General features: G+C 34.1%; 1 protein-coding gene across 21 annotated transcripts in view; it reads left to right on the top strand.

The window, feature by feature from the left end:
- The first annotated feature begins 5807 nt into the window (after positions 1-5807).
- Positions 5808-25496, top strand: part of LOC100680005 (biogenesis of lysosome-related organelles complex 1 subunit 6) — a 65769-nt gene continuing 46080 nt past the window's right edge. For 2 of the 21 annotated variants that reach the window (XM_032602155.1, XM_032602154.1), the window contains exons 1-3: positions 5842-6256; positions 8459-8530; positions 11004-11096. Coding sequence is in view for 1 of the 21 variants with exons in the window: in XM_031932999.2 (XP_031788859.1) it covers positions 7079-7112 (34 nt within the window). In the remaining 20 variants the exon portion in view is untranslated. Of the gene's footprint in view, positions 6257-6538; positions 7113-8458; positions 8531-8726; positions 8826-10611; positions 10671-11003; positions 11097-25496 lie in introns of those variants that run through there. The other 19 variants (XM_031932993.2, XM_032602158.1, XM_032602156.1 and 16 more) reach the window with 19 other exon arrangements.

Here is a 25496-nt window from a genome sequence, read left to right as displayed (position 1 = left end):
CGTCTAAGGAAGAATCAGATGAATGCTATGATTTATTTAATAACAAGGAAGTTGAGTTATACGATCCATTTGACTTGCCTACGGCTCGCGTTATCAACATTCATGTAAATACCGGGTCAATTTTAGATAAACTTAGGTTAGATCATTTACAGGGTGTTGAAAAGACACATGTTCTTAAAATTATTAATAAATATAAAGATAGATTTCTCTTAGAAGGCCAACATTTAGGTTCGGCAACTAATATCAAGCATAAGATAATTACTACTACTGATGTACCTATAAATGTTAGACAGTATAAGTTCCCATTTTCACTGAAAGATGAGATTACTCTTCAAGTGCAAAAACTTCTTGATGACGGTATAATACGACCGTCCACATCGGATTTTAATTCGCCGATTTGGATCGTCCCTAAAAAGGCAGACGCCAACGGTGTAGTTACCTATAGATTAGTATCTGATTTTAGGAAGCTGAATGAAATTACAATTAGTGATGCTTACCCATTACCGGCGATTTCTCAAATAATTGACGCTATTGGCGGTTATAAGTACTATACTGTCGTAGATTTAGCTTCCGGTTTTCACCAAATTTTAATAGATCCAGCCGATGCGCATAAAACTGCCTTCTCAACTCCTTTTGGACACTACGAATTTGTTCGAATGACGTTCGGTTTACGTAACGCACCCGCGACGTTCCAACGTTTTATGGACGATACGTTAAGAGGCCTACAAGGTAAGGTTCTGTATTCGTTTATCGATGATATAATTATTTTTGCCAATACGCTTGAAGAACATGAGGAAAAAATGAACTTACTCATGGAAAGGTTAGAACAACGTAACCTCAAACTAAACCTAAAGAAATGCGAATTTCTTAAAGAGGAAGTTTGCTACCTCGGGCATATTATTAGCAAGGATGGTTTAAAACCTGATCCTAGGAAATTAGAAGCAGTAGCTAATATCCCTCGTCCTAAAAATGTGAAAAATATCAGACAGATGCTAGGTTTATTCGGTTATTATCGTAGATTTATTCAAAATTTTGCAAAAATAGCCAAGCCATTAACGTGTTTGTTACAAAAAGATATAGAATTTATCTGGACTGACAATTGCGAAAAAGCATTTATTACTCTAAGAGATGCTCTATGTAAGCCACCCATTTTAAGTTATCCGGACTTTTCAAAACCTTTCATTATCACCTGCGATGCTTCAGGAATAGCTGTCGGAGGAGTACTCTCTCAAGGAAAGGTCGGTAAAGACAGACCTATCGCTTATACTTCTCGCGTACTACGAGGACCCGAATTATCTTACGTAGTATACGAGAAGGAAGCTTTAGCCATGATACATTGTGTGAAACAATTTAAGGATTATATTTATGGAAAGAAAATAACAATAATCACTGATCATCAACCATTAGTATGGTTTAGAACCGCTGATTTAAACACTCGTGTTTTGAAATGGCGTTTCAAACTATCGGAATACGATTATGAGATATTATATAAGCCAGGCAGATTAAATTTTAACGCCGATGCTCTCTCCCGTAATCCAATAGAACCCGTCGATGTTCATGTAATTACGAGAAGACAAAAACGTTTAGAAAATGAACTTGCTCAGCCAACTGACAAATCAATCGTTAAAACACCGATAAAGACAAAAACCCAAATTTATTATAAAACTAATCCTAAGTTAAAACCTCAGCCTAAAAGGAAAAGAGGTCGTCCTAGGAAAATTACTAACTCTAAGGAAACTAACAATACTAATATAAAAACATTAACAGATAAGATTAGCCAGATTATTGCAGAATCGGAGAAAAACGCGAAGACCATTAAACCTAAAAGTACGAATGAAACTCCGGCTTTGAACCTTGAATGGGCACCGAGTAATAGGAGCTATTCGAATGTTCAGGAGGACGGAAGCGTACCCGCGGTCGATATGACTGTCGCTAATTCTGTAACTACTTTAGATAAAAGTGAATTAACTATTAAAACTAATAAAACTAACAATAAGAGTAAAATCGTAGAAGCTAAGGATTTATTAAATTTTCAGAAGGAAACGATTATTTGTTTTGTAACTTCGGAAGGCAAACCTTGTGATGAAGGAGCTAAACTTTTAATCGACTCCAATAAAATTGAAAGATCAACTAAATTAGAGATTAATTTTATACATTGTAAAAAACGAAATACTAACAACCATTACTTTATATCCTTATGTATTAGAGGACCTGAATCAGAATCCTTATCTAAAATTAGGGAAAATATTACTAACACCTTATTTCAAGTTAAAGATTTTGTTATAGACAATAATTTACCTATCATTAATATAGCTCGTAGTGAATTTATAGAAAACCTTGATTGGAATGAAGTATTATCTAAGATCAAATCTGTTTTCTTTGATACCGATATTAAAATCATCATTTGCAAAGGAACCATACAATATGTACCTATTGATAAACGTGACGAAATCTTTGGAGAATTACACAATTCGCCCATAGGTGGACATCGCGGAGTATCAAAAACATTTAATCGAATCCGTCAGAATTATTATTGGGAGAATCTAAAAGATGATATTCAAAGACGGATACAACAGTGTTTGGAATGTCAACTGAAAAAGTTAGTAAGATTGAAAACTAAGCAACCAATGGTCATCACTGATACTCCAGGCACTGTATTCGATAAAATTGCTATGGACATAGTAGGTCCTTTGCCAAAAACCAAAAACGGATTTGAGTATATATTGACAATGCAAGATCAGCTGTCCAAATATTGTTTAGCTGTTCCGTTAGTCAATACCTTGTCCTCTACAATAGCCGATGCTTTTGTAAAGCGTTTTATATGCATTGTCGGAGCACCACGAGTTGTACTAACTGATCAAGGACAAAATTTCCTTAGTAAATTAATGGGACGTATAGCTAAAAGATTTAAGATTAAACGCATTCGTATGACTGCCTTTTATCCACAATCCAACGGCTCTTTAGAACGTTCACATCATGCGCTAAGCGAATTTTTAAAAATGTACACTGACAAGGACAATGAATGGGACGATTGGTTAGAAATAGCTATGCTAAATTACAATACCTGTGTACAGGAAAGTACTAAGCATACTCCCTTTGAAGTTATCTTTGGAAAGCTTGCACGTCTACCATCGAACGATCCTTTACGAGAAGGCGATTTATTGCCTACGTACAATGGATATATTGTAGATTTAGTCACGCGTTTAACAGGATTCCGCGGATTAGTTTATGATAACCTTGTGCAATCTAAAAATCGTTCGAAAAAATACTACGATCGTCACCTTAACCCTCGCAATTTCAAATTAGGTGATTATGTCTATTTATTACGAGGACATAAACCAAAAAAGTTCGAAAAACCGTATTTTGGACCTTATAAAATTATTGAGGTAATATACGCCAAGAACGTTCGAATCGCATTAACGAAAAAGAAAAACAAAATAGTAAATACGAATCGGTTGAGAACTTCGTATATATGTAATACCCCGAATGAAAAAATTAAAAAAACCTTGATATGTCGGCATTTTGCGGTCACGCCGTGTTGGCACTCATGGCAGCATTATGACGACATTTTGAGGAGCTACCTGACAGCATTGTGCCGTTGACCCGTGTTCAAAATTTATTAACATTTGGCGCTGTCAGAGTGCTAGCAGAATGCCTGCTGGGAGTGCTGCTCGCCATGACAGCATTCTGTCGGAACGAAATTCCCGCAGAATGCTGGCTTTGTTGGCTGCTAAACTTAGAAAATTTTCAGCCGCACAATTCACAAAATAAGGCTTTTCAATGTATTATATTTTAAGGCTGTTGATTTTGTTAATTTGGGCTATTATTTATCCACCGGACTTTGTTCGTTATCAATTTTCACTAATCATATTATTATGATGACTCTTTTATAACTACCGAATTTATAGCAGCCTGCCGGTTTCACGCCTATACACGAAATAAGCGGCGAATATCGATGTTGTTATCGCGTTGATAATAATTCTGGTTATTGTTTATTACAATAACTTGCAACTTTATTAACATCAACAGCTGCTCGCAGTACATAAGGACACAATTAGCTATGACTTGTAACAAGTGTTCGTGGTCGAGGGGTAAAGTGCCAGCCTGCTAACTGAAAGGTTCAGGGTTCAATCCCCGCTCGGGTATAATTTTTTTCTTTTTTCTTAATTTAAGTGCCGGCACGATGCTGGCACTGCGTGCCAGCATTGTGCTGAGCACAATGCCGTCATTACCGTGTCCCGGAGCAGGGGTACCTGGACGTCACGCGTGGCCCATTCCGTGCAGTCTCCGTGCCGTCATTCGGCCGACATAATGTTATCGGGGATCGGTACAGTTTGGCACAGTTTGGCACAAATCTACACATTTGAATATTCGGTATAAAATTTTGTTTAAGTAAAATTATTGTGAAATAAAAATTTTGGAGTTCACAACCAGAGTTTTGGTGTTATTATCCGGATGGTAATACCTATTTAGGCCTTCATTATATGAATTTTATTAATTTTAATAATTCTAAACAACTTTCCTAGTGAAAAAAAAATTCTGTGCCAAACTATGCCAAAACTGTTCCAAACTGTGCCATTGTGTGCCAACATTGTGTCAATCTGTACCAAATTTTCAGTATGACAAATTGTACCAAACTGTGCCATAAGTGTGTCAAATGTCCAAAATGTTCATGTTTTAGCACTGTTGTTCTACAATTTTGACACAGTATGAGAAATACTTATCATAATTTAATAATTTTTGTACTAGCTGACTCTTTGCATGTGAATAATACTATGTACTACTATGGCATTCGTAAATATCATCTATTGTTTAAACATAAAGCCCCGGAACCACTAGTGTTTTCGTGAAATGTGCTAGTCTTCGCGGCAAAGACGCGAAACGTGCTAATCTTCGTAGGGAGCGAAGATATTATATGCCCGATTGTGAGAAAACATGAAATACTGTGCACAAATATTGCTATAAAAGAACGATTTTTCGAGTTGCCAATATAAATTTGTAAAAATGTGAAGAATTTTGAAAAATCATGAAAATTTGAAAAATTATGACTGGTTTCATATTAGTGATACTCCAAATTTAAATGTAAAATTTTTGCCCATTATGAGACTGATAAGTAACAAAATTGATAATGTTCATGTAACTTATTTGCTAATAGTCACTCAAAATTTTTGATGATTTAAAAGGTGATACATAACCTTTATATCCTCGAGATAGAACAGTCGCTACGTTGGCGACACTTGCTAAAAGTGCCGTGTTCTACAGCAGAAACGGCTGTGGTTTTTTTTAGTGTACATAACCTACAAGCTACGGTAAGTTTATACAAAAATAAGCAATATATTAAATAATAACTTCTATTTTTGACAGTTAACTGTCTTTCTATTTAATTGTTGTTAATAGTAGGAAAATAATTTGATACAGAACCCTGTTGAAAATAATGACGTCATTGACTGACGTCAATAAATGACGTTAAATGACGTTATTTAATGTCACAAATTGGAACCTTTTATGACGTCATAAAAGGTTCCAATTAAAATAGTACATTTTAAGTTCTAATCGCACTATAATATAAACGTAGTGAAAAAGCGCCATATTTTATTACAAAATTCAATTAATTTAATAAGCCATTTTACAGTCATGAATGTCTAATATACAGATAGTAGACCTCCTCTTTGCTACGTTTTGAACACGACACGAATGAACAGCAGAACTGAACGAGCGGAACAACTGAACTGAACCTATTGTAGAAAGACTCTAGCGCGAGCTGTTCCTCGCTGTTCCTTCGCTGTTCCTCGCTATTCCTTGTTATTCCTATGTTTTTTTTGTGTCCGGGACTTATACAGGGAGACACTACCACAATGGTAGTGTCCCCTGGGCCTGGGTCCGATTCGAATTTCCTAATAAGTATTTCAGTAATTCTTGATTTTTAAAATGCCCCTGTTTTTTCAATAATAATATTGAGAATAAGATCGTAATATAAAATCTTAATATAAAATAGCACTCATTTATGTTTTAAGGAAGGATTAGTACATTTTCAATATAATTTCCTAGTTGATGAACAAATATACATTTGTTCTCTTGGATCAAACAAATATTAATTCTTGTTATTTCATAAATAACAACTAAGATGCAATTAAAATTAGAAGTATTATTGGCAAGCATCATTACAAATGTATCGTTTATTGAAGAACAGTTCAGATACAATTAATAGCAGAATTATTGTTAGATAGTCTTAAAATATATGTACTTAATAATATCTGTAAGTCAAGTATTTGGTGTAAGAAAAAGAAGTAACAAATAGAATTCACAACCCCCAGTATACATATTTGCAATGGGTTGAATGATATTTAAAATTTTTTTATACTTATAGTAATTTTATTTTAAAGACTTGAAACTCTTTATTTAATCAGCCCCTATTCATTTCATATATAGACACACACACACACACTAACAACAATAATTTACCTGCTATTTGCTGTTAACTTCTAGAAAATCAGCTCCTCACTATGACATAAAAAATTATAATCTATGTTTCTTATTACTAACTTTGTACAAAACTGAACTTATCATTTGTCAACTAGCTTTTCCCTACTGCAAAATCTTGCATGAGATTTTAACTAAAATCTTATTAAAAATATTACATTACATTTTTCGATAAAAATTTAAAAAAGTAGTTATTAAGTATGTTAGTAAACATATTTTCTAGTGTGTCATCTGAATCTGATTTCTTGTTTTTTATCCCATTAAATTTTTATTTTTTAATAACATTGTTAGAGGGATAAAAATAAAAATTTAATGGGTGGTAGCACTGATGCTATCATCCAGATTTTACCCGCGTGAGAATTGAAATTCGTTAAGAGAGGTCAATGAAATTTACATGAGATCTCATTACGAATTTCAGATATATTAGATCTCATGTAAATCTCATATAATATTTTCACGTGGGTAGCACCTAGACGGCAACTTTTTTTCAATTGAAATGTATTTTACACTATTACTATTTGAAACATAAGTCTGAATAAGCAGGCACAAAAAGTTTACACAAGCGCTACAACAGAAGCTGCAGAAAGTATGAAGAAATATGCATGCCAGGCTGCATGACTTTTTTCATAAAGGTAATTAATTTTGAATTGCAAATATACATAAGATTTTGACATGTGATCTCATATGAGATTTTGTGATACTTCCCTGTTAAAAATATCATTTCATATTTTAATAATTTGATTAAAATTTTATTATTAAAATAATACAGATTTTAGAGCTCACAACCCCAGTTTTGGTGTTATGATTTAAGTATTTATGATATTACTTTTTTCTAAATTATCCAGTTGGATATCTATGTGAATTATCTACGTAGGTATCCATGTGGAATCCATTTCAATCCATGTAGATATGCACGTGGATAATCCGCATGGATATCCAGCCAGATATTTTCAACAGGGTTATGGTTGAAAAAAAAATTATTCTATTAGCACTTATGCACTTATGTATTTTAAGCTTATACAGATTGGGAAAGTGTACTTTTTAATATTTTTTTCTCCTAGAAATGTTGGCAAATGAACTTCAGCTTGCTTTTGCACAAAGCTAGTAACAACTAAGGTAGAGATATCGGTTGAAGAACGCATTTTCAGGGTTTTCAAGTTTTTTTCAAATTTTAAATATGACAATAAATACTCCAATGAACATCACATTTGGTATTAAAACGAATGGGCAATAGATCAAAGATTCATTTTTTGGGATGAAAAATGCAAATTTATCGTGATTTAAAAATCATGTTAAGGAAAAAGTCTAGACTCGCAATATCTATCTGATAGAATATCATTCTCCCAGCTTATCCCAGATTGATGTGCCTATTTTGGAACACTAAATTAACTGGAATGTTAGCTATACTTATTACATTTGATTTCATGTTATTGCATGAATTATAAATAATACACCTAAAATACATGGCAAATAATATCAATATTCAATTAGCTTTCATCTATACAAATTATTGAACCAATTTTTTATATTGTTTGATACTTACTATATCTGAATAATTATAATTATAATGCTAATCAATAAAATCAATACTTTAGTACTAGTAAGTAATAGTATATTACGATATGTGTGACCTAAGTGGCACTTTATCACATGGCGCGTAGTTAGTGCCCAAGCCTAGTGAGGGCTATACCGCAGCGCCGTGTAATAAAATACCAACTTAGGTTACAAGTATCGTATACTATTTTATAGCATCTGCCTGCTCTAAGTCCGCTATACCACAACTATCCGTGACATAAGCAGTCCTGTACTGAGTCCTCCAAGCGTAGCTCGGATGATAAAGCACTGCCTAATAAAGGACTACTTAGGTCACGGATAGGCGTGACATAAACGCGGACTTAGGACACGCAGTGTTATAAATGTATAATGGCTCCTGAACAAAGTTATTTGATAATAATTTAATAAACTGATAAATTTACAGAGTAATTAAAATAATTTTCACATAAAAAAATCATTTTATGATATAATTTTATTATGTTATATACAGAAATAAGTAAGTATATTCTTATGTTTTTATAGAATAAGTTTAAATTTAATATATTCCAACATACAACAAACTCAATAGAACACAAACTCATTGAAAATTGCAATAATAAACAATTTACAAAATTCATTTTAACTTACTTGACAAAGTTTTTTGTATATTTATAAATTTAATTATAATAATCAAATACAAATGTGTATTATTAGTTTGTTGCACAGTTACATACAGCTTGAGCTCAGAACAACAAATAATCAAGCATACTAGCCAAATCCAACACGTGCTTCAAATATTTAATTTTCTTGAGGTTAGAGGTTTAAAAATGCAACAACATTCAGACTCAATATTAGTTTTTCAAATCAAATTGCTTTATTAACAGCTTCAAAACAACTATTACTCATTATTCATTCGCAAATTTTTATTAGTTTTTCAGTTAAAAAAACATAATTTGGGGAATATTTGCAACTGAAACTAGAAGCAGAAATATTATTACTTTTTAATTACATCCATTGATCAACTAATTTCTTGATATTAGCAACAATGTAATACACAGAGAAAAATTTGATGGTAAAAATGTTGAGCACAGTTTAGATGGTATAACATAGTATGGCAGAACCTTGTATATTATGGTAGAATCTCTCTTGTACAATTTAATCTAAAAAAAATTAACTTAAAAAAGTACACTGAGAAAAATAGACATAGTAGAGATTACTATACACCATAGTAATTTGAAATATGGTAGTAATCACAAAATTTATAGTAAATGTAACAATATTTTAGTAATTGTTACTATATTATTTTAGTAAAATTTTTGGCCTTTTTCGTCAGATCGATGGTACAATTTTTATAGTCAGGTTTACTATAAATTGTCTAGTTATATTTTCTATTAGAGCATAGTACAGCGTACTAAATGATTTAGTATTTTTTACTATAAAAATTGCAATAGCTACTTAATATTTATTAAGTATTTAATATATACTTAATATGTTATAGTAAAACTAACTATTCGAATAAAGTAAATTTTACTATTCGGATATAGTAAAAAATAATCGATTTCAAACCGATTTTTTCAAAAATGGTTACTCTAAATTTATAAGTAATAATTACTATAAAATATTGTTGTATATATGCTATATATCTTAACTTACTCTAGCAGTATATATCTTATACTGCTAGAGTTTATAGTTAAATTCTGGTAATGGTCACTATATATTTTTCTCAGTGTAAATGGTCAGGCGAGTTTAATGTAATCTGAAAAATCATCATGTATGTCCACCGTGTAGCATTTCATACATATTTATTATAACAATTCTTCTATTCGTCAAAATTAATTGTCAATAAATGTTGTAGCAAATGTAATAAATATAATCCTGTTGAAAATAATAACGTCATTGGCTGACGTCATTAGATGACGTCATTTGTTGCTACAAATTGGAACGTTTTATGCGGTCATTTTATGACGTCATTATTTTCAACAGGTTGTACTTCTAAATACTTATACTCTTAATAACTTCAAAATTGATGAAATGGTTGCCTATGTAGGTGCTACCATCCGGACAGTAGTACGGAAAATGGGAGCAAACGCCAAAGAAATATTGTTTTTTAATTATTTTTTGTTTAGTAAAGTTATTAAAAATTATTAATTTCCTGGACATTGGCCCCATTTTCCGTACTAGCACCTATATAGGCAAACATTTTATCAATTTTGAAGTATTTATGAGTATTTAGAAGTACAACCTGTTGAAAATAATGACGTCATAAAGGGTTCCAATTTGTAGCAACAAATGACGCCATCTAATGGCGACATTTAACGTCATATAATGACATCATAAAATGGCGTCATTATTTTCAACAGGGACCATAGATTGAAAAAGCAATGAGATCAATGGAGAAAATCAAGTTTTAAATATAAAAATAATATAAATAAGTTAATAAAGGAAACTATAATTTACATACTAAATATGTTAGCAAATAAATAATCTAGCAACAAAATTACAAATAAAAAAGAACTAAGATCAATAAAACAAAGTCAAGTTTATCATATTTAATCATAATAAAGTAAAAAAATTGTTTTGTTCAATAAAGGGTTTACCTAACTTAAAGTTAAGTGATATAATGATCGATTAGGAATAACTTTCAAGATACTTACTAAGTAACTTACCATCCCTGTTTCATTTTACTTATGATATTGTCTATTAGTAACTTATTTGTGCATATTTATTTCCCTGGTAGAAATTGGCCGATTTAAAATGGTGAAAAAGCTAAGACTTGGTAGTTTTCTTTGTCAGTTTTTGTTACAAGATGTAACGATGTAACAAAAAGTTGTTTGTAGAATCTTCCGTTGAATTGAGAATAAGTGCTTTTCATAAGTAATTCGCTAGCTAATAAAATTTCCCCCGTTCTTTTATTATAAACCATAAAGCGCTATTTATTGAAATCGTTTTGACTCAAAATCTAAATGTCGAACCTTTCTAAATTTTAACAGATAATTAGTCGTTTCATGGGGCAGATCCGTAGAAAAACACCAAAAACTGAAAAACGCCGTTTTTCAATGAAATGCGACAACTGGAGTAAAAAGGTAATAATCAAGTTCAAATTTTGGATTTACTTAGCATTATGCAGCACCATGATCCCTTTCTTTGGGCTGTTTACAAAACCAGTTAGTTTCGAGAATATTCAGGTTCAAGAATTTGTCTTTTCCCCCTGTTCAACTGAAAACTGCATCATTTCTATCTCAGCTTCTATAAAATGAATTTTAATCTACCTATGCCCGTTTTTTCTTTTTCTCTATTTATTAATCATAAAAAACAAGATTTTTAGTCTTGCATGTGCGTTTATTTCATCGCGATATTTTGTTGAACATCTGTTAATAAATTATAGCTATGCGAGCGAAAAAGAGAGATAAAGAGAGAGAGAGAGAGAGAGAGAGAGAGAGAGAGAGAGAGAGAGAGAGAGAGAGAGAGAGAGAGAATTATACAAATTATAAGTGATTTCATTGATTCGATCCCGAGAGATAGACCAAATACTGAAAAAGCACGCTTTTCTGGGTTGCACGATAACTGAAAATTTTTCCCACTTGCCCGCTTATGTGCAGCACGTGTTAAATAATTTTATCCATTAAACAGAAAAGTGAAAAGACTGTATGTAATTATATATGAAGTAAAAGCACATGATTTATCACATAATCAATCACGTTATAGATCACTTGAATTCTCACATGGTAAATCACGTAATTTATCACGTGACTATTTGGCGTGATTGCTAGCGTGACAAATCACGTCAGAAATCACTCATAAGAATTATAATATTAAGTTATTTGGTTCTTACTAAACAATTATGAAAAATAGATTTGTTGATAATCCAAATAAATTAACCGCAAGAAATAAAAAAAAAAATTGCCACAATTCATTATCTTACTGCCTCAGCTACCCGTGCTTCTGTAAGCCTTAAAATTCTATGCTGTTTTTACCTTAAAATATGTTAGATTTATAACTTCGTACAGTTTACTCGTATACTCTAAGATAAAAATTGAAAAGATCTAAAATATATCCGAAGTTAAGGGAATGTCATCATAAAAGCTTCGCAAATCCTCCAAGGGGTATTTTGTATTCCCAAACTTTTAGAAAAACAAAAAGTTCAATCATAATTTCCTTTCGTAGAACGATTTCCATTGCAAGCTTTATTTAAAAAGTTTTATGTAAAATTAGATTTTAAGGTTAGCGCTGTAATCGCGTGAGTACGCATAAACATCTGTGTAAGAAATAAAAAAATTCTATGAGAGTAAGACTCGTAAGTTTCTACTCCGCCTCGTCAAGAGCTCTTTCTTGTACTGTTAGTAAAATAAGGATGATTTCTTAAGTTCGCCGTTACTGCTTAAATATAAATCTGGCCGCTACCACCACCACGTTATATTATGATGAAAAAACTCCCCACCAACAAAACCGTCCAATCATCTTAGTGCTGGCTCAACGATCAACCAATTAATTCATCTTGAATAGCGTCAGTTGCTGTCGCGCTTTCTTTGTACCCATATGGGTAACTCTTATATGTTGCAATGAATCGTCGCTTTCCGTACATAGGTTTACATATTTTTGTTTCTTTTTGTGATATAACATCATGAAAAGCAGTTCGATGAATGACAGAATTTAATAGAACTATTTTTGTGTTTGGTGTAGTGATCAATTGATGAATCGTTTCGAAATTTATTTGTTGACTATTTGTATTGTTTAGCAGAATACCTTTAACTCTACATACATACCCTTCTTACCCATTTGGGTTTTTTTATTTGTAGGCGTAAAACTTAGGGCCTCCAGATAAAAATGTTGTTATGTACGTACTAATACCAACTTTGTCAACCAACTCATCCGTTAGACTACTTAGCTGTGACCCAGTCGGTAAGTCATCATCACCGTCTCTACTGATGTAAAAAACAGAATCTGTGTTGTAGTACAGTGCACGAGACCCCACAGTATTGAGATAGTCAAATAACTTGAGACGTGCTTGTGCTGTCGTAAATGCAGCAATAACAACGCTCGTTGTTGGTGATGGTGTAAGAGCCTCAGCATTGTAACGCCTGTTGGCGTACAGCGTGTCATCGTTAATTGGTAAAATCCCATTAACTCCTATCTCTGCACACGTGAGTAATTCCATTAACCTTTCCGGTGTTGTCGCGATCTCTGTCTTTGTCATATTTTCACGTTGACCGAACTTTCCCCATAATAAATTTAAACATAGTTTTGCAACCGATCTTAGTCCAACGTTAAAACATATTGTTTCCTTGTCTAAACTTATACTCTCAGTCGTTTTTACTTCTTGTACATATCTTTTTTTATCGTTTTCAGTGACGCAGTCTGGAGGATAACCTGAAGCCATGATCTTGTGTGCAAAAATTCGTTTATATATTTGGCAAAAACTCCTCCCTTTTTCTCGCCTTAGGAAATATCAGCTTTTCGTGCATTCTCATGGGTAATACAGAATGATAAAAATTTCGTGGTGCTAATACGTCACAAACAATTAAACCATCCACTTTCGAAATGTCATTACTTGGACCTACAAGCGTCTGGCACTCTTCCTGCCCAACGTATTTTTTTGGGTGTCTTATAGGATATTTACCACGTTTACAGATGTACGGATATAGCGAGCATACGTCTACATATTTGCTCTTATCCGATCCCCGACCCGAGATCATATAACTTGTCAGTGTTTCCAGTACGACCACCAAAAAACGCATTCCGTGGATCTAATGGTTTTCGCTTCATACTTGCAGTGTTCTATCATATTAAACGTTGAAGTTCTTCGTTTTCCGAAAATTCGACGTTAAAATCGCATCCCCACTTTTCAATGAGTCTGTATGTCTTGATCTTATCCTGGCACTGATAGCACGCGTTCTTTCATATCTATCGTCCATTGTCTCACCACTTATTAAAGATTAATCTCTATTTATTCTGTAGCATCGTGGACAACCGTGGCAAAAACAACCATGAATTTAGACTATACCTCTATGATCTTTGTCGTCTTGAGGTTCATTATAGCCATCTACGATCATACCTTTAGCAAGTCTTTTCTCTCTGCATCGCCTCGCATGTTCGATAAAACGATTAAGGACACGTCGCTTCATCCAATATAGCCATTGTATAGCTTTTTCAGACCAAGTATAACATTTTCGGTAACCTCGTAGCGGTACGATACCTATTTTATTTTTTTCAAAAACTTTTTTTGGACTTCAAGACGATGCAATTGTTATGCACTCTACAAACGGGTCTACACCAAATTTGATAAAAGTTTTTTGAAAAGCTAGACATGCTAATCGTAAAATTTGTACATCTGGTTTGCAATATTTAATAATCTCTTGTTGAAAGTTAAATATGTATCCTTCTGATATTTTTTCGCTATATCACTCAAAAAATCGTTCTCTGTCCTTCGTATGCATTGTACCTGGTGAGTATGCATCTAACGGTAGAAGTAGACCCACGTACGATTGATTTTCAGGTGTATCGAATAAATGTGGGAACATACCCTTTTCAATTTCGTGTAAACCATAAGCTTTTGGTAAACTACTTAAAGGCATGTGAAGATAGTTCAAACTATCTATAAATCTTACATTTAAGATTTCTATTATAATTATTTTTAAACCATTCATCACCACGGATGGCGTGACACGTTGTTCGTAGTATTTTTTGACAATATCTTTGGATACAAATTGAGCATCAAACCCTTGCGAGTTGTGAGCGATACAAATTACTTTTTTGAATTGCTCTCTTGATGTTAATGCAAGATCGATAAATTGTTTAACAGGGGTATGTTTGAACACGTGTTCACGAATACCACATTGATCACACCTGATAGATATGTCGTCAATCTCTAAACAATACGTACACGATTGTTGCATAACGAATAAATTTGGTACATAGATTATTTTATTCTCGTCTCCAAGCATCTCTGATGATCGTTGAGTCTCAAAATCATGGAAGAGAAATAACACTCCTTCTAAAGTTTCTTGCGATTTTAAAGGCAGTACGTAGCATATATGATTTACTGACAGGTTTAATTTACATGTCGAGCAAAAAGATACACCACATTCAAGCTCTTTACCTTTGTTTAGATCTATCGTTTTAAAACAAGATTGACAAAATTTTATTTCCTTGCAGACAATGATATTTTTGTTAAATAACACCGGCACACAAAATAAAAAAGATGTCTGTACAAAAAATCAGACCCATGTATCCTTATGTTTTTCGAGTCGCTGAATTCGAATCCGGTGTCAGTTTGGCCCCATCACGTCAGGGTCAAGGTCAGTTGGAGGTCAAATTCAGAAGAATCGGTTCAAAAAATTGAAATGCCATATATTTATGTTTTTTTTGGTCGCTAAATCCGAATCCGGGGTCAGTTTGACCCGATCACGTCAGGGTCAAGGTCAGTTCGAGGTCAAATTGAGAATAAACGGTTAAAAAATGAAAATACCATATATTTATGTTATTTTGGTCGCTGAATCCGAATCCGGGGTCAGTCTGGCCCCATCACATTAGGGTCAAGGCCAGTTCAAGGTCAAACTGAGAAGAAACAGTTTAAACCGATAAAAATGCTATATAAAACTTTCCAAAAATGGACAAAAATACCAAAAATTGTAAAAAGTTCTCACGAACAGTTTTGAAACGACGGTTCTGTTTCCCACCGTCACCGTGTGGAGGTGCCTGGTTACAGGCACAAGCAATCGGTATCCATCTCGTGTTAGCAAAAGGAACAACGGCTTCTTTTTATCGATATAGAGAAAAAGAATTTAGGAAATTTTTCACAAACGATGAAGAGAATTCGTTGGTATATTGTACAGATGGACAACAATAAGGTTTTACTAAAAATCCCTGCTTCTTGTGTTTATGGGATAGTAGAGACAGGGTAAATCACTACGTTAACCCATTAACGTCCAAAACAGAGAAATCGTAACTGTGTTTTCAACCGTAAATCTATCACATATTCCACGAATATATTCAAAGCAAACATACTTTTTCTGAAGTATTTTTTTCTCTACTTTCCATTTCTGGTATCAGAATTGCGTATTTTTCACTCAAAAATCCAATATGGCGACGTTTAAAAGAAAAAATGCAAAATTTCGATACTTTTTTTTTTAAATCCAATTTCTTGTTGTGTTAACGTTGAGGACGGAACTTTATTTTTCAACTATGAGTGCATAAATGAGTTGTACTTTAAATTCAGTTTGGTCCCGAATCCAGAAATTCAATATGGCGGCTAGAAAATCGCGCCTGAAGCGCAAAATTTTGCCCAAACTTTCACGAATTTTTTTCTCGAATATAATGCATTCGACGAAAAAATCAATAAGAATAAAAAGTGCTTAGGATCAATCAAGGAATATGTCTAAATTTTTTCACTGAGTTTTGAGCAACTTTTTTATTTTTGCCAATTGGCAATTTATGACAAATTGCAAAAATTCATCGAATCGTCTCGAAAAAAGACTCTCAGATATACTTCTTGGTCAATTCTAAGTACTTTTTATTCTCTAACTTTTTCTATATAACACTTTGTTTTTGAGTAAAAAATCAAAAACCTTAAAAAATTTGAGTTATGCAACTTTTGGAATTGTTTCATAAACTATATTGAATTCTCAATCGAAAAAGTCTGAATTTAATTACTATATTCAATTTGCCGAATTTTGCCAAAAGCTTTTGTAATGTTTTTATCTGAATTTCAAAATAGTGAATCATCATTGAATGTTCATAAATCGATTTTGAAGAATCTTTAGTTTTTTCACTCTTTGTCTACTATACTGTTAGTGTTCTAAATATTAGCGTTAATATTTTACTTGTGTATTTAGCTTTTCAAGTTTTAAAATTGTAATGGCTCCAAAACGCCGGAGAAATGTAAGATCTCAATCAGAGTCTGAAGAAGATTATTCTGATGATAACGATGATCATAATATTTTGGTACCTAATCCAGATGATTCGGGCAGTTCTGGTCAGAGTGACGAAGATTCTGGTTCTGAATCTATTGATAACTTATTACTGAGTACATACGCAGAAACTTCTAATAATTATACGAATGATCAATCTAAATTGGAAAATGAGTATATTTATAAATGGATCGACGGAGAAAAAAGTTATTCCTGCAAAGTTGAAAATGAAATATTATTATCTGATAGTCATAAGAAAGACATTAAAAATATGAGTCCAGTTGACCTATTTGAGACATTTTTTTGCAAAGAAATTAAAAATTATATTATAGAATCAACTAAGATGAATAATTGCAGTCTAACAATGTCAGATTTGAATATATTTATAGGAATAATACTTTTCTCAGCATTCAATAAAAGGAAAAGTCAAAGAGATTATTGGTCTAATGATCCCTTTTTATCTAGTGATGTAGTGAAATCGGCTATGGGACGCCGTACATTTGAAAATATAAAATCTAAGTTGAAATTATCAAAACCAGGGGATGAAGATTGCAATGATAAAGCTTGGCGAGTTCGTCAAGTCATGAATCTGTTTCGTAGAAACATAAAATTGTTCGGGTACTTTCAAACCGCGATATCTGTAGATGAAATGATGGCCAAATGCTACGCTAGAACTAGTATGAAACAGTTTATTCGCGGCAAACCAATTAGATTCGGTCTGAAATTTTGGGGTCTATGTACATTAGATGGATTTTTATTAGATTTTGATCTATACTGTGGGAAGAATTCAACTATTGGGGATAAATTAACCAAATGTGCTTTAGGAAGTCGGGTAGTAATGAACTTACTTGACAATTTTTTTTCAACGCTAACTTTTCGTAAAGTAGGCCTTTACCATCTATACATGGACAATTACTTCACAAGCTTAGACCTTTTTGTACATTTAAGAAAAATGGGTTTACGTTCCACTGGTACTATTAGAGAAAATAGGATAAAAGAAAAAAATTATATTGATAAAAAATCAACAAGAGGCACATACGCCACAAAGCACGATCAGAAGAGCGGAATGAATTTAATTACTATTATTGATTCTAAACCGATTTCAATAATTTCTACAGCATCTGGAGTAACACCACTGTTACCCTCGAAAAGATATTCCAAAGAAGTAAAATCAAAAATAGACATACCTTTTCCTAATGCATTTCATCTTTATAATAGTTTTATAAAACTCTAATAAAAAGCGAAAAAAAAATAAATAAAACGATAAAAAAAAGACAAGATGCTTTGACTCATTCACCTCCACGCGGTAAGTGTCGGGAAACGTTGTACATCAACGGCTAAGAAATGAGAATTTTTCAATGCGAAAATCATATCATCTGGAATGTGACAGATACTCGGGCACAAATTTGAAGTAAATTTGCTCATAATTGACCAAAAAGTGCATATGGAACAAAACATTTTAAAGTTTTTGATTTTTTTTTTGAATTTCAAAAAATCTTAAGAATTTTAAGGTTTTTGATTTTTTACTCAAAAACAAAGCGTTATATAAGAAAAAGTTAGAGAATAAAAAGTACTTAGAATTGACCAAGAAGTATATCTGATTTTTTCGAGACGATTCGATGAAATTTTCCAATTTGTCATAAATTGCCAATTGGCAAAAATAAAAAAGTTGCTCAAAACTCAGTGAAAAAATTTAGACATATTCCTTGATTGATTCTAAGCACTTTTTATTCTTATTGATTTTTTCGTCGAATGCATTATATTCGTGAAAAAAATTCGTGAAAGTTTGGGCAAAATTTTGCGCTTCAGGCACCATTTTCTAGCCGCCATATTGAATTTCTGGATTCGGGACCAAACTGAATTTAAAGTACAACTCATTTATGCACTCATAGTTGAAAAATAAAGTTCCGTCCTCAACGTTAACACAACAAGAAATTGGATTTAAAAAAAAAAGTATCGAAATTTTGCATTTTTTCTTTTAAACGTCGCCATATTGGATTTTTGAGTGAAAAATACGCAATTCTGATACCAGAAATGGAAAGTAGAGAAAAAAATACTTCAGAAAAAGTATGTTTGCTTTGAATATATCCGTGGAATATGTGATAGATTTACGGTTGAAAACACAGTTACGATTTCTCTGTTTTGGACGTTAATGGGTTAAGAAAGTATGGCCAACTAGAACACATTTTGAACCAGGATCGAGGAACATTATACGTACGCCATTGATTGACCCATCAAACTATCTGCTACCACCACTTCATATCAAACTTGGCCTCATGAAGCAGTTCGTCAAAGCTCTGGATAAAGATGGCGATTGTTTCCAGTATTTAGGAGAAAAGTTTCCCGCAATAAGTGATGCTAAATTAAAAGAAGGTATTTTTGATGGTCCTCAAATTCGTACTCTATTTGAAGACGAAACATTTATTACAAAAATGAACGACACAGAAAAAGCTGCATGGCAAAGTTTCAAAACTGTTCGTGAGAACTTTTTAGGAAATAAAAAGAGTGAGAACTGTCAGGAACTAGTTGCACAAATGTTGGAGTATTTCAAAAATTTGGGTTGCTTGATGAGTTATAAAATGCATTTCTTACATTCCCATCTTGATTACTTTCGTCTTAATCTAGGAGACGTCAGTGAAAACAGGGAGAACGATTTCATCAAGATATAAGTGTAATGGAGAATCGATACCAAGGAAGATGGAATGTCAACATGATGGCAGATTTTTGCTGGACGCTGAAGAGAGACATTAAAACAAATAACAAAAAGAGAAAAAGAAACCCATTGCATAGGTCATTTGAAGAAAAAAGAGTTCGTTACAAGAGAAAAAAAGGAGTAAAGAAAGACATCGACAGTTACTAAACTAGTGGAAAAAAATAAGAAAAAAATATAAACGAAAGCAACTTTGCTCTGTACACAAGGAAGATATTAAGTGATCTCTTGAATAAGACTTTTTACAATTTTTGGTATTTTTGTCCATTTTTGGAAAGTTTTATATAACATTTTTATCGGTTTAAACTGTTTCTTCTCAGTTTGACCTTGAACTGGCCTTGACCCTAACGTGATCGGGTCAAACTGACCCCGGATTCGGATTTAGCGACCAAAAAAACATAAATATATGGCATTTCAATTTTTTTGAACCGTTTCTTCTCAGTTTGACCTTGAACTGACCTTGACCCTGACGTGATGGGGCCAAACTGACATCGGATTCGGATTCAGCGATTCGAAAAACATAAGGATACATGGGTCTGATTTTTTGTACGGACATCTTTTTTTATTTTGTGTGCCGGTGTAATCCTTTTCTTAGATGATTTTCAAAACAAGAATTGCCGAAAAATGATATGTTGCAAACCGCGCATGTCCTAGAATTTTCGGTCATATCGCATGATGGTATTGTCATACATTTGTAAAATTTATTAGAACATCTATGTTCTTCAGCGAGCCAATATGTTCCATTATTCCGTATTCAGTTCCAATAATCATGCAAGCTACCTGTACGTATTTGACCTCTTACTGCATAAGCATAAGCAGCAGCCAAACTACGTGGTAGGCATAGATTGTCATCATTTCTTATACAGAGGATAGATCTTTCATTTACAGTTTTCTCAGCTTTACACAACCACTTCCTGCCACGCTCTCAACCACTGCACAGTTGATAATCTATCGGTTATATTGAAATCGTTTGCACTTTGCGCAGTGTTTAACAACATTTTCTAAAGATCTTCAGCGTGAAAATGTTGGATCAGTCTAAATGAAAGCCATAGTGGTCCATGTTTGAAATGCTCCGAATTTAACGTTATACCTATAAAATCAGCAGGTCTACCTCTATTGCAAAGCTGACGATGGAGATTACGCATACATCTCTCCAACCAATCATAAACATTTACGTCTGGTGGTGGTTGCGAAATAGTACATTGAATCTCTCTTCCTTCGAATCGATGATAATGACGTACTGATTCTCTTTCTACAATAAATCGGGGCTCTGATCCTTCACCATGCTGTAATAGATGACTTGTAAGATTAAGGACTTTTTGATTTCTCGAGTAATATATTTGTAAATATATAATTTATGACTGTGATCCTACCGTTAGAACCATCTTCGAAAGATGCATCCGTATCGCTAAACTCGGCCCCATTTACTTCATTCTCTAAGGCTACATAATTGTTTGGTATAGGCGGTCCTAAATCTTGAAGTATTGATATGCGCATTTAAATTCACATTATGCTATTTTTTATAACGCATTCAATACTTACAATTAAGAATAACCTGGTACATTTCATTGATCTCCTAATCGGCCCCCGTTGTGGTCGATTCTGAAACTAAAGTATTAAGATGAGCTTGTATACAAAAATTAAGAAACCATCACGTATACAACTCATTCGATACCTACTTTGCGATTGTTGGTCGATTTGATGATTAGCATCGAGGATAGCTGAAGATGGTCCAGGTTCTGCATCTAAAATAAATAGTTTCAAAAAAATGTCTATGAAAAATATCTATAAATACTTACAATCACTTTGATGCTGTATAGATGAACCGGGGTGAGGCGATCAATTTGTTCAATATCGGGGATAATTGAAGATGACTAGTTCTATAACGAAAGTATTGGAATGTACCATAAATAATTAGAAAAAAAAAAACAAATATTCATAATACATACAATACTTACGAATATACTGCTGTTGCTGTATCGATAAATTAGGCAATGTTTCATTTACGTATTGACAATGATTAATAAAATCATTGCCTTCGTAATCGTCCAGCATTTGATTTATTACTTTGAGTAAAAAATTTCATTTATTTTTTGTAAAAATAAATTGTATAGTTGATACAGTTTGACTACTTACAATGGTGTCTGATCAACTCGGCAGCTAGTGGGTCTTGATGATGGTTTCGTTCTGACAGTCTGTACAACTATGGAGAGCACATCCTTGTTGTGAAAGAGGCCTATATTAAACATGTACCGAACTGTTGCTATACGACAATTAAGCAGTATAAAATGCATTTTTTTGCATAAAGTGTGTAGAGAAAAACGATCTTAAGCACTGCTGCACACAGACCCACACATTTTACGAATGTGTGGTTCGCGAGCGTTTGTGGTACGCAAAACAGATCGCAAAACTTTTACTAAATGACTCGGCGTGGCTCGAAACATTATGACGCACCCTGATGTAGTCTGTTAAGTCTAAAACACACTGGCCAATCGCTGGTAAAAACTGTCCATATATATGCTGCTTCTATCATTATTCGCTGTAGTGTTGGGGGGGGGGGGGGGGATTGTCAGTAAAATCAAACGACGGTAAATTCTTGGAAAATGTTTTGGCAACATATTTAATTTCATTCTAACCTTGTTGTCTGACACGAGGAATTCTTCAATGTAATGTGGCAGAAGCTAAATCTTCAAATTTCATCAAATTCTGCAAAAATTCAAACAACTACTTCTTGCTAAGGTTATAGATACTTTGCTTATTGCGTGAAAGCTTACGTTTCGCTTGAAGAGTGACGTTAAAAATTCTGACTTGTTATGCAATAGCAGTAAAATATTGAATTTCATTTAATTCTGCGGAAAAGTCTGGTTTCCGACAATGTTATTAAAAAGCAGTCGTATAATATCGTCTTTCTGTCAGATCGTGTGAAATATCACATGTCTCTAGTAACGAATCTATCTTCTGTTATCTGACACTAAGCGCAGATTTCAAATATGTAACAAAAAGCGCAACACTCACGTGAAGGTATGTCGCATAGACGGAAAGTCATCGGGCTGTTATGATACGTGATAGCAGCCGGCCTTTCCATAACCAGGGAAGATAACTTTTCACATCAGTCTCGAAGATGCTTTCAAAGGATGAGCAACTGACAGAAAACGTTGACGAGCCAACACCTCAAGAACCAGTGTTAGAAAAAGCTGTGATTTCACGACCAAATTTTGTACTGCTTTCGAAGTTACATGCAAGATGAAGACACGATTATCTGATAATCCTACCGAAATAGAAAGCAAAGAACCAGTAGAGGAGGAGGAAATAGAAATAGATTTCGAAGCAGTATTGGAACCATTATTAAGACAGAAGAAAGTGTAAAAATTGAAAATTCGTTCAGAGATTTCAGAAAAATAAGATCCACACACAGGTGTATTTTTTGTGTAAATGCGAACAGTGGTTGCTCACAAAAAAAAAATTCTTCCTGCCAGATAAGATCTATTGAGTGGATGCAGTAAACGCATGTCTAGGCCCCATCTCCCTCTTTTCCTCGAGGATGACATCACTAACGCTTCGACGAGCTCCCAGCACTATAGCGATGTTTGGGCTCGCCATAATGCTAGAATAACTACTACGGTCCTAACACTTTTTGATGAAAGAATAAAAATCTGCGCATTTTTGAATGGCACACTCGTATATTGTATAATAGGTAGCTTTTTTTATCAATATTTTTGTTGAAAATCATAGTTAAGCATAATAAAATATGATATAAGTCAATATAACTTAGAGACAACAAAGTAAAGCTCCTTATTTCATTATAATAAAAATCGCAAACATTAACATAGAAGTAAATAGTAGCGCGGGCGCCACGGCTTCGTCTGCTTCTCACACTTGCCTTCTCGGCGATATCGTGCCACTTGATAAAAAAAGTGACCCGAGATAGAATTAGATGAAATCAGGGGCTGAACAGGATAGCAAAATTCTGTTCAGGCCTTGGCTGGGATCCTGCCCCGATTCTGACCAGGTTAGTAACAATTTTTTGCTGTGGCCTGGATGATTTAGCCTTAGTAGCTCAAATGAGATCATCTTCAAGCTTTAGTCAGCGTTGAAGTAGGGTCCCTAATCCTCTAACAAACATGAGTGCATACCCAGTTAAAAAATAAACACATGTTTTTATTGTATGTTTTATTATATGATAAAAACATATGATAAAATTTTACAATGACTTCAGGTTATGCATTGTATTTTATAGAGTAGCTGCGTTTAAAATTATCCACACCGTAACCAAACATTGCAAAAGGGACAATACTGAAGTTACAGCTTCATCCTATAACAGAAAGTGTGATAGACGGTCAGCATAGTCCTGGTTGCCCTTCCCTGTCGCAAAAAATCACTCGATTTATCACGTGATTTATTGAGTGATTTATCAAGTGATTTATCAAAAGACGTTTTTGCGCTATTAATTACTTGATAAATCACTCATCGAATTTCTGTATTTAACGTAATTAACAGAAATTAATGTTATTACATAACTAAAAATCCTGTTGCAATGCCGCTACCCTAAGCGGGTCTTGGGCGTTGTCGTCCAGATCGGACGGGTGGGTGCCTATCACCACTACACAGCGCGTCCTTAGGTTGCGGATAGAAGAACAGCCCCTGAGAAAGAGGTTAGCTGCAAATAAATTGAATAAGCAGCCGCGGACAGCCGATAGGAACAGGCGTGGGTGTGATGAGCCCACACTGTCGAACGCATTCATCTAGAAACACTACGCAAGCACCACAACAACAAAAACACTTCACATTAACTCTTATCTCTCAATCTATCTCTTTCATCACACATTACAAAAATGGGCAAAAATCCTGCTGCCGAGGAGGATGCGGGAGCGATGACAACTGCTCCGAAAGGGGATGTGTAGAATGATTCGTCACCTGGTCTTACGCGGTAACGATGCCAGCGAAGGCGCGCTGCCTTGCAGGGGGGCGTTAGGATGCAAGAATGAAACCGTAGTGTGTCTGACGACGAATTGACACTGTCCTCGTCAAAGTCGGAAAGCTCTCATACTTAGTTCTAGAGAGGTATGGGGGTTATCACCTCTAGAACGGTGGACTCACCTGCGATCGGAACAGGATCCGAAGCGCGCGGGTTTAACATAACATCATGGCTCAAAAAAATCAAATCCGAACCAAAAGGGACTTAAGGGTCGGAACTTGGAATGTTCGCAGTCTATACAGAGCAGGTGCGTTTAAAGAACTCGTAAAGGAAGCTGATAGGTACAATCTAGATTTGGTAGCAATACAGGAATCGCGGTGGCCAGATTGCGGAGTACTAGCATCGGGTAACTTCACGTACCTGTATGGGGCCGGGAGTGGGGGATCTCTAGGCACTGGATTTCTCGTAAGCAAAAGCATCATACATTCGGTTAAAAGTTTCAAATCCGTCAATGATAGGCTCTCGTACATCATTATCGAAGGAGAATGGTATAGATATGTATTTATTAATGTACACTGTCCTACGGAGGACAAAGAAGAAGAAGCTAAGGATCTCTATTACGAAACTTTAGAGCAGGTAATCGACCAGTTCGCGTCTTACGACACAAGAATAGTATTAGGCGATTTCAATGCTAAAATAGGTAGGGAGGAAATGTTTAGGCCTACTATAGGTAAGGAAAGCCTGCACGGCGGCAAAAGATCTTATAATCAAAACTACGTGTTTTAAGCACAAGAACATACACAAGGCAACGTGGACATCGCCGGACGGGGCCACACAGAACCAAATTGATCATTTCCTCATTGAAAAAAGACGTCATACTAATGTTCTTGACGTAAGGGCTTACAGAGGGGCAGATAGCGACTCGGACCACTTCCAAGTAGTAGCCAAATTA

The sequence above is a fragment of the Nasonia vitripennis genome, assembly GCF_009193385.2.
Source record: "Nasonia vitripennis strain AsymCx chromosome 5 unlocalized genomic scaffold, Nvit_psr_1.1 chr5_random0004, whole genome shotgun sequence".
Classification (NCBI taxonomy): domain Eukaryota; kingdom Metazoa; phylum Arthropoda; class Insecta; order Hymenoptera; family Pteromalidae; genus Nasonia; species Nasonia vitripennis.
This window is presented reverse-complemented; position numbering and strand designations above follow the sequence as displayed.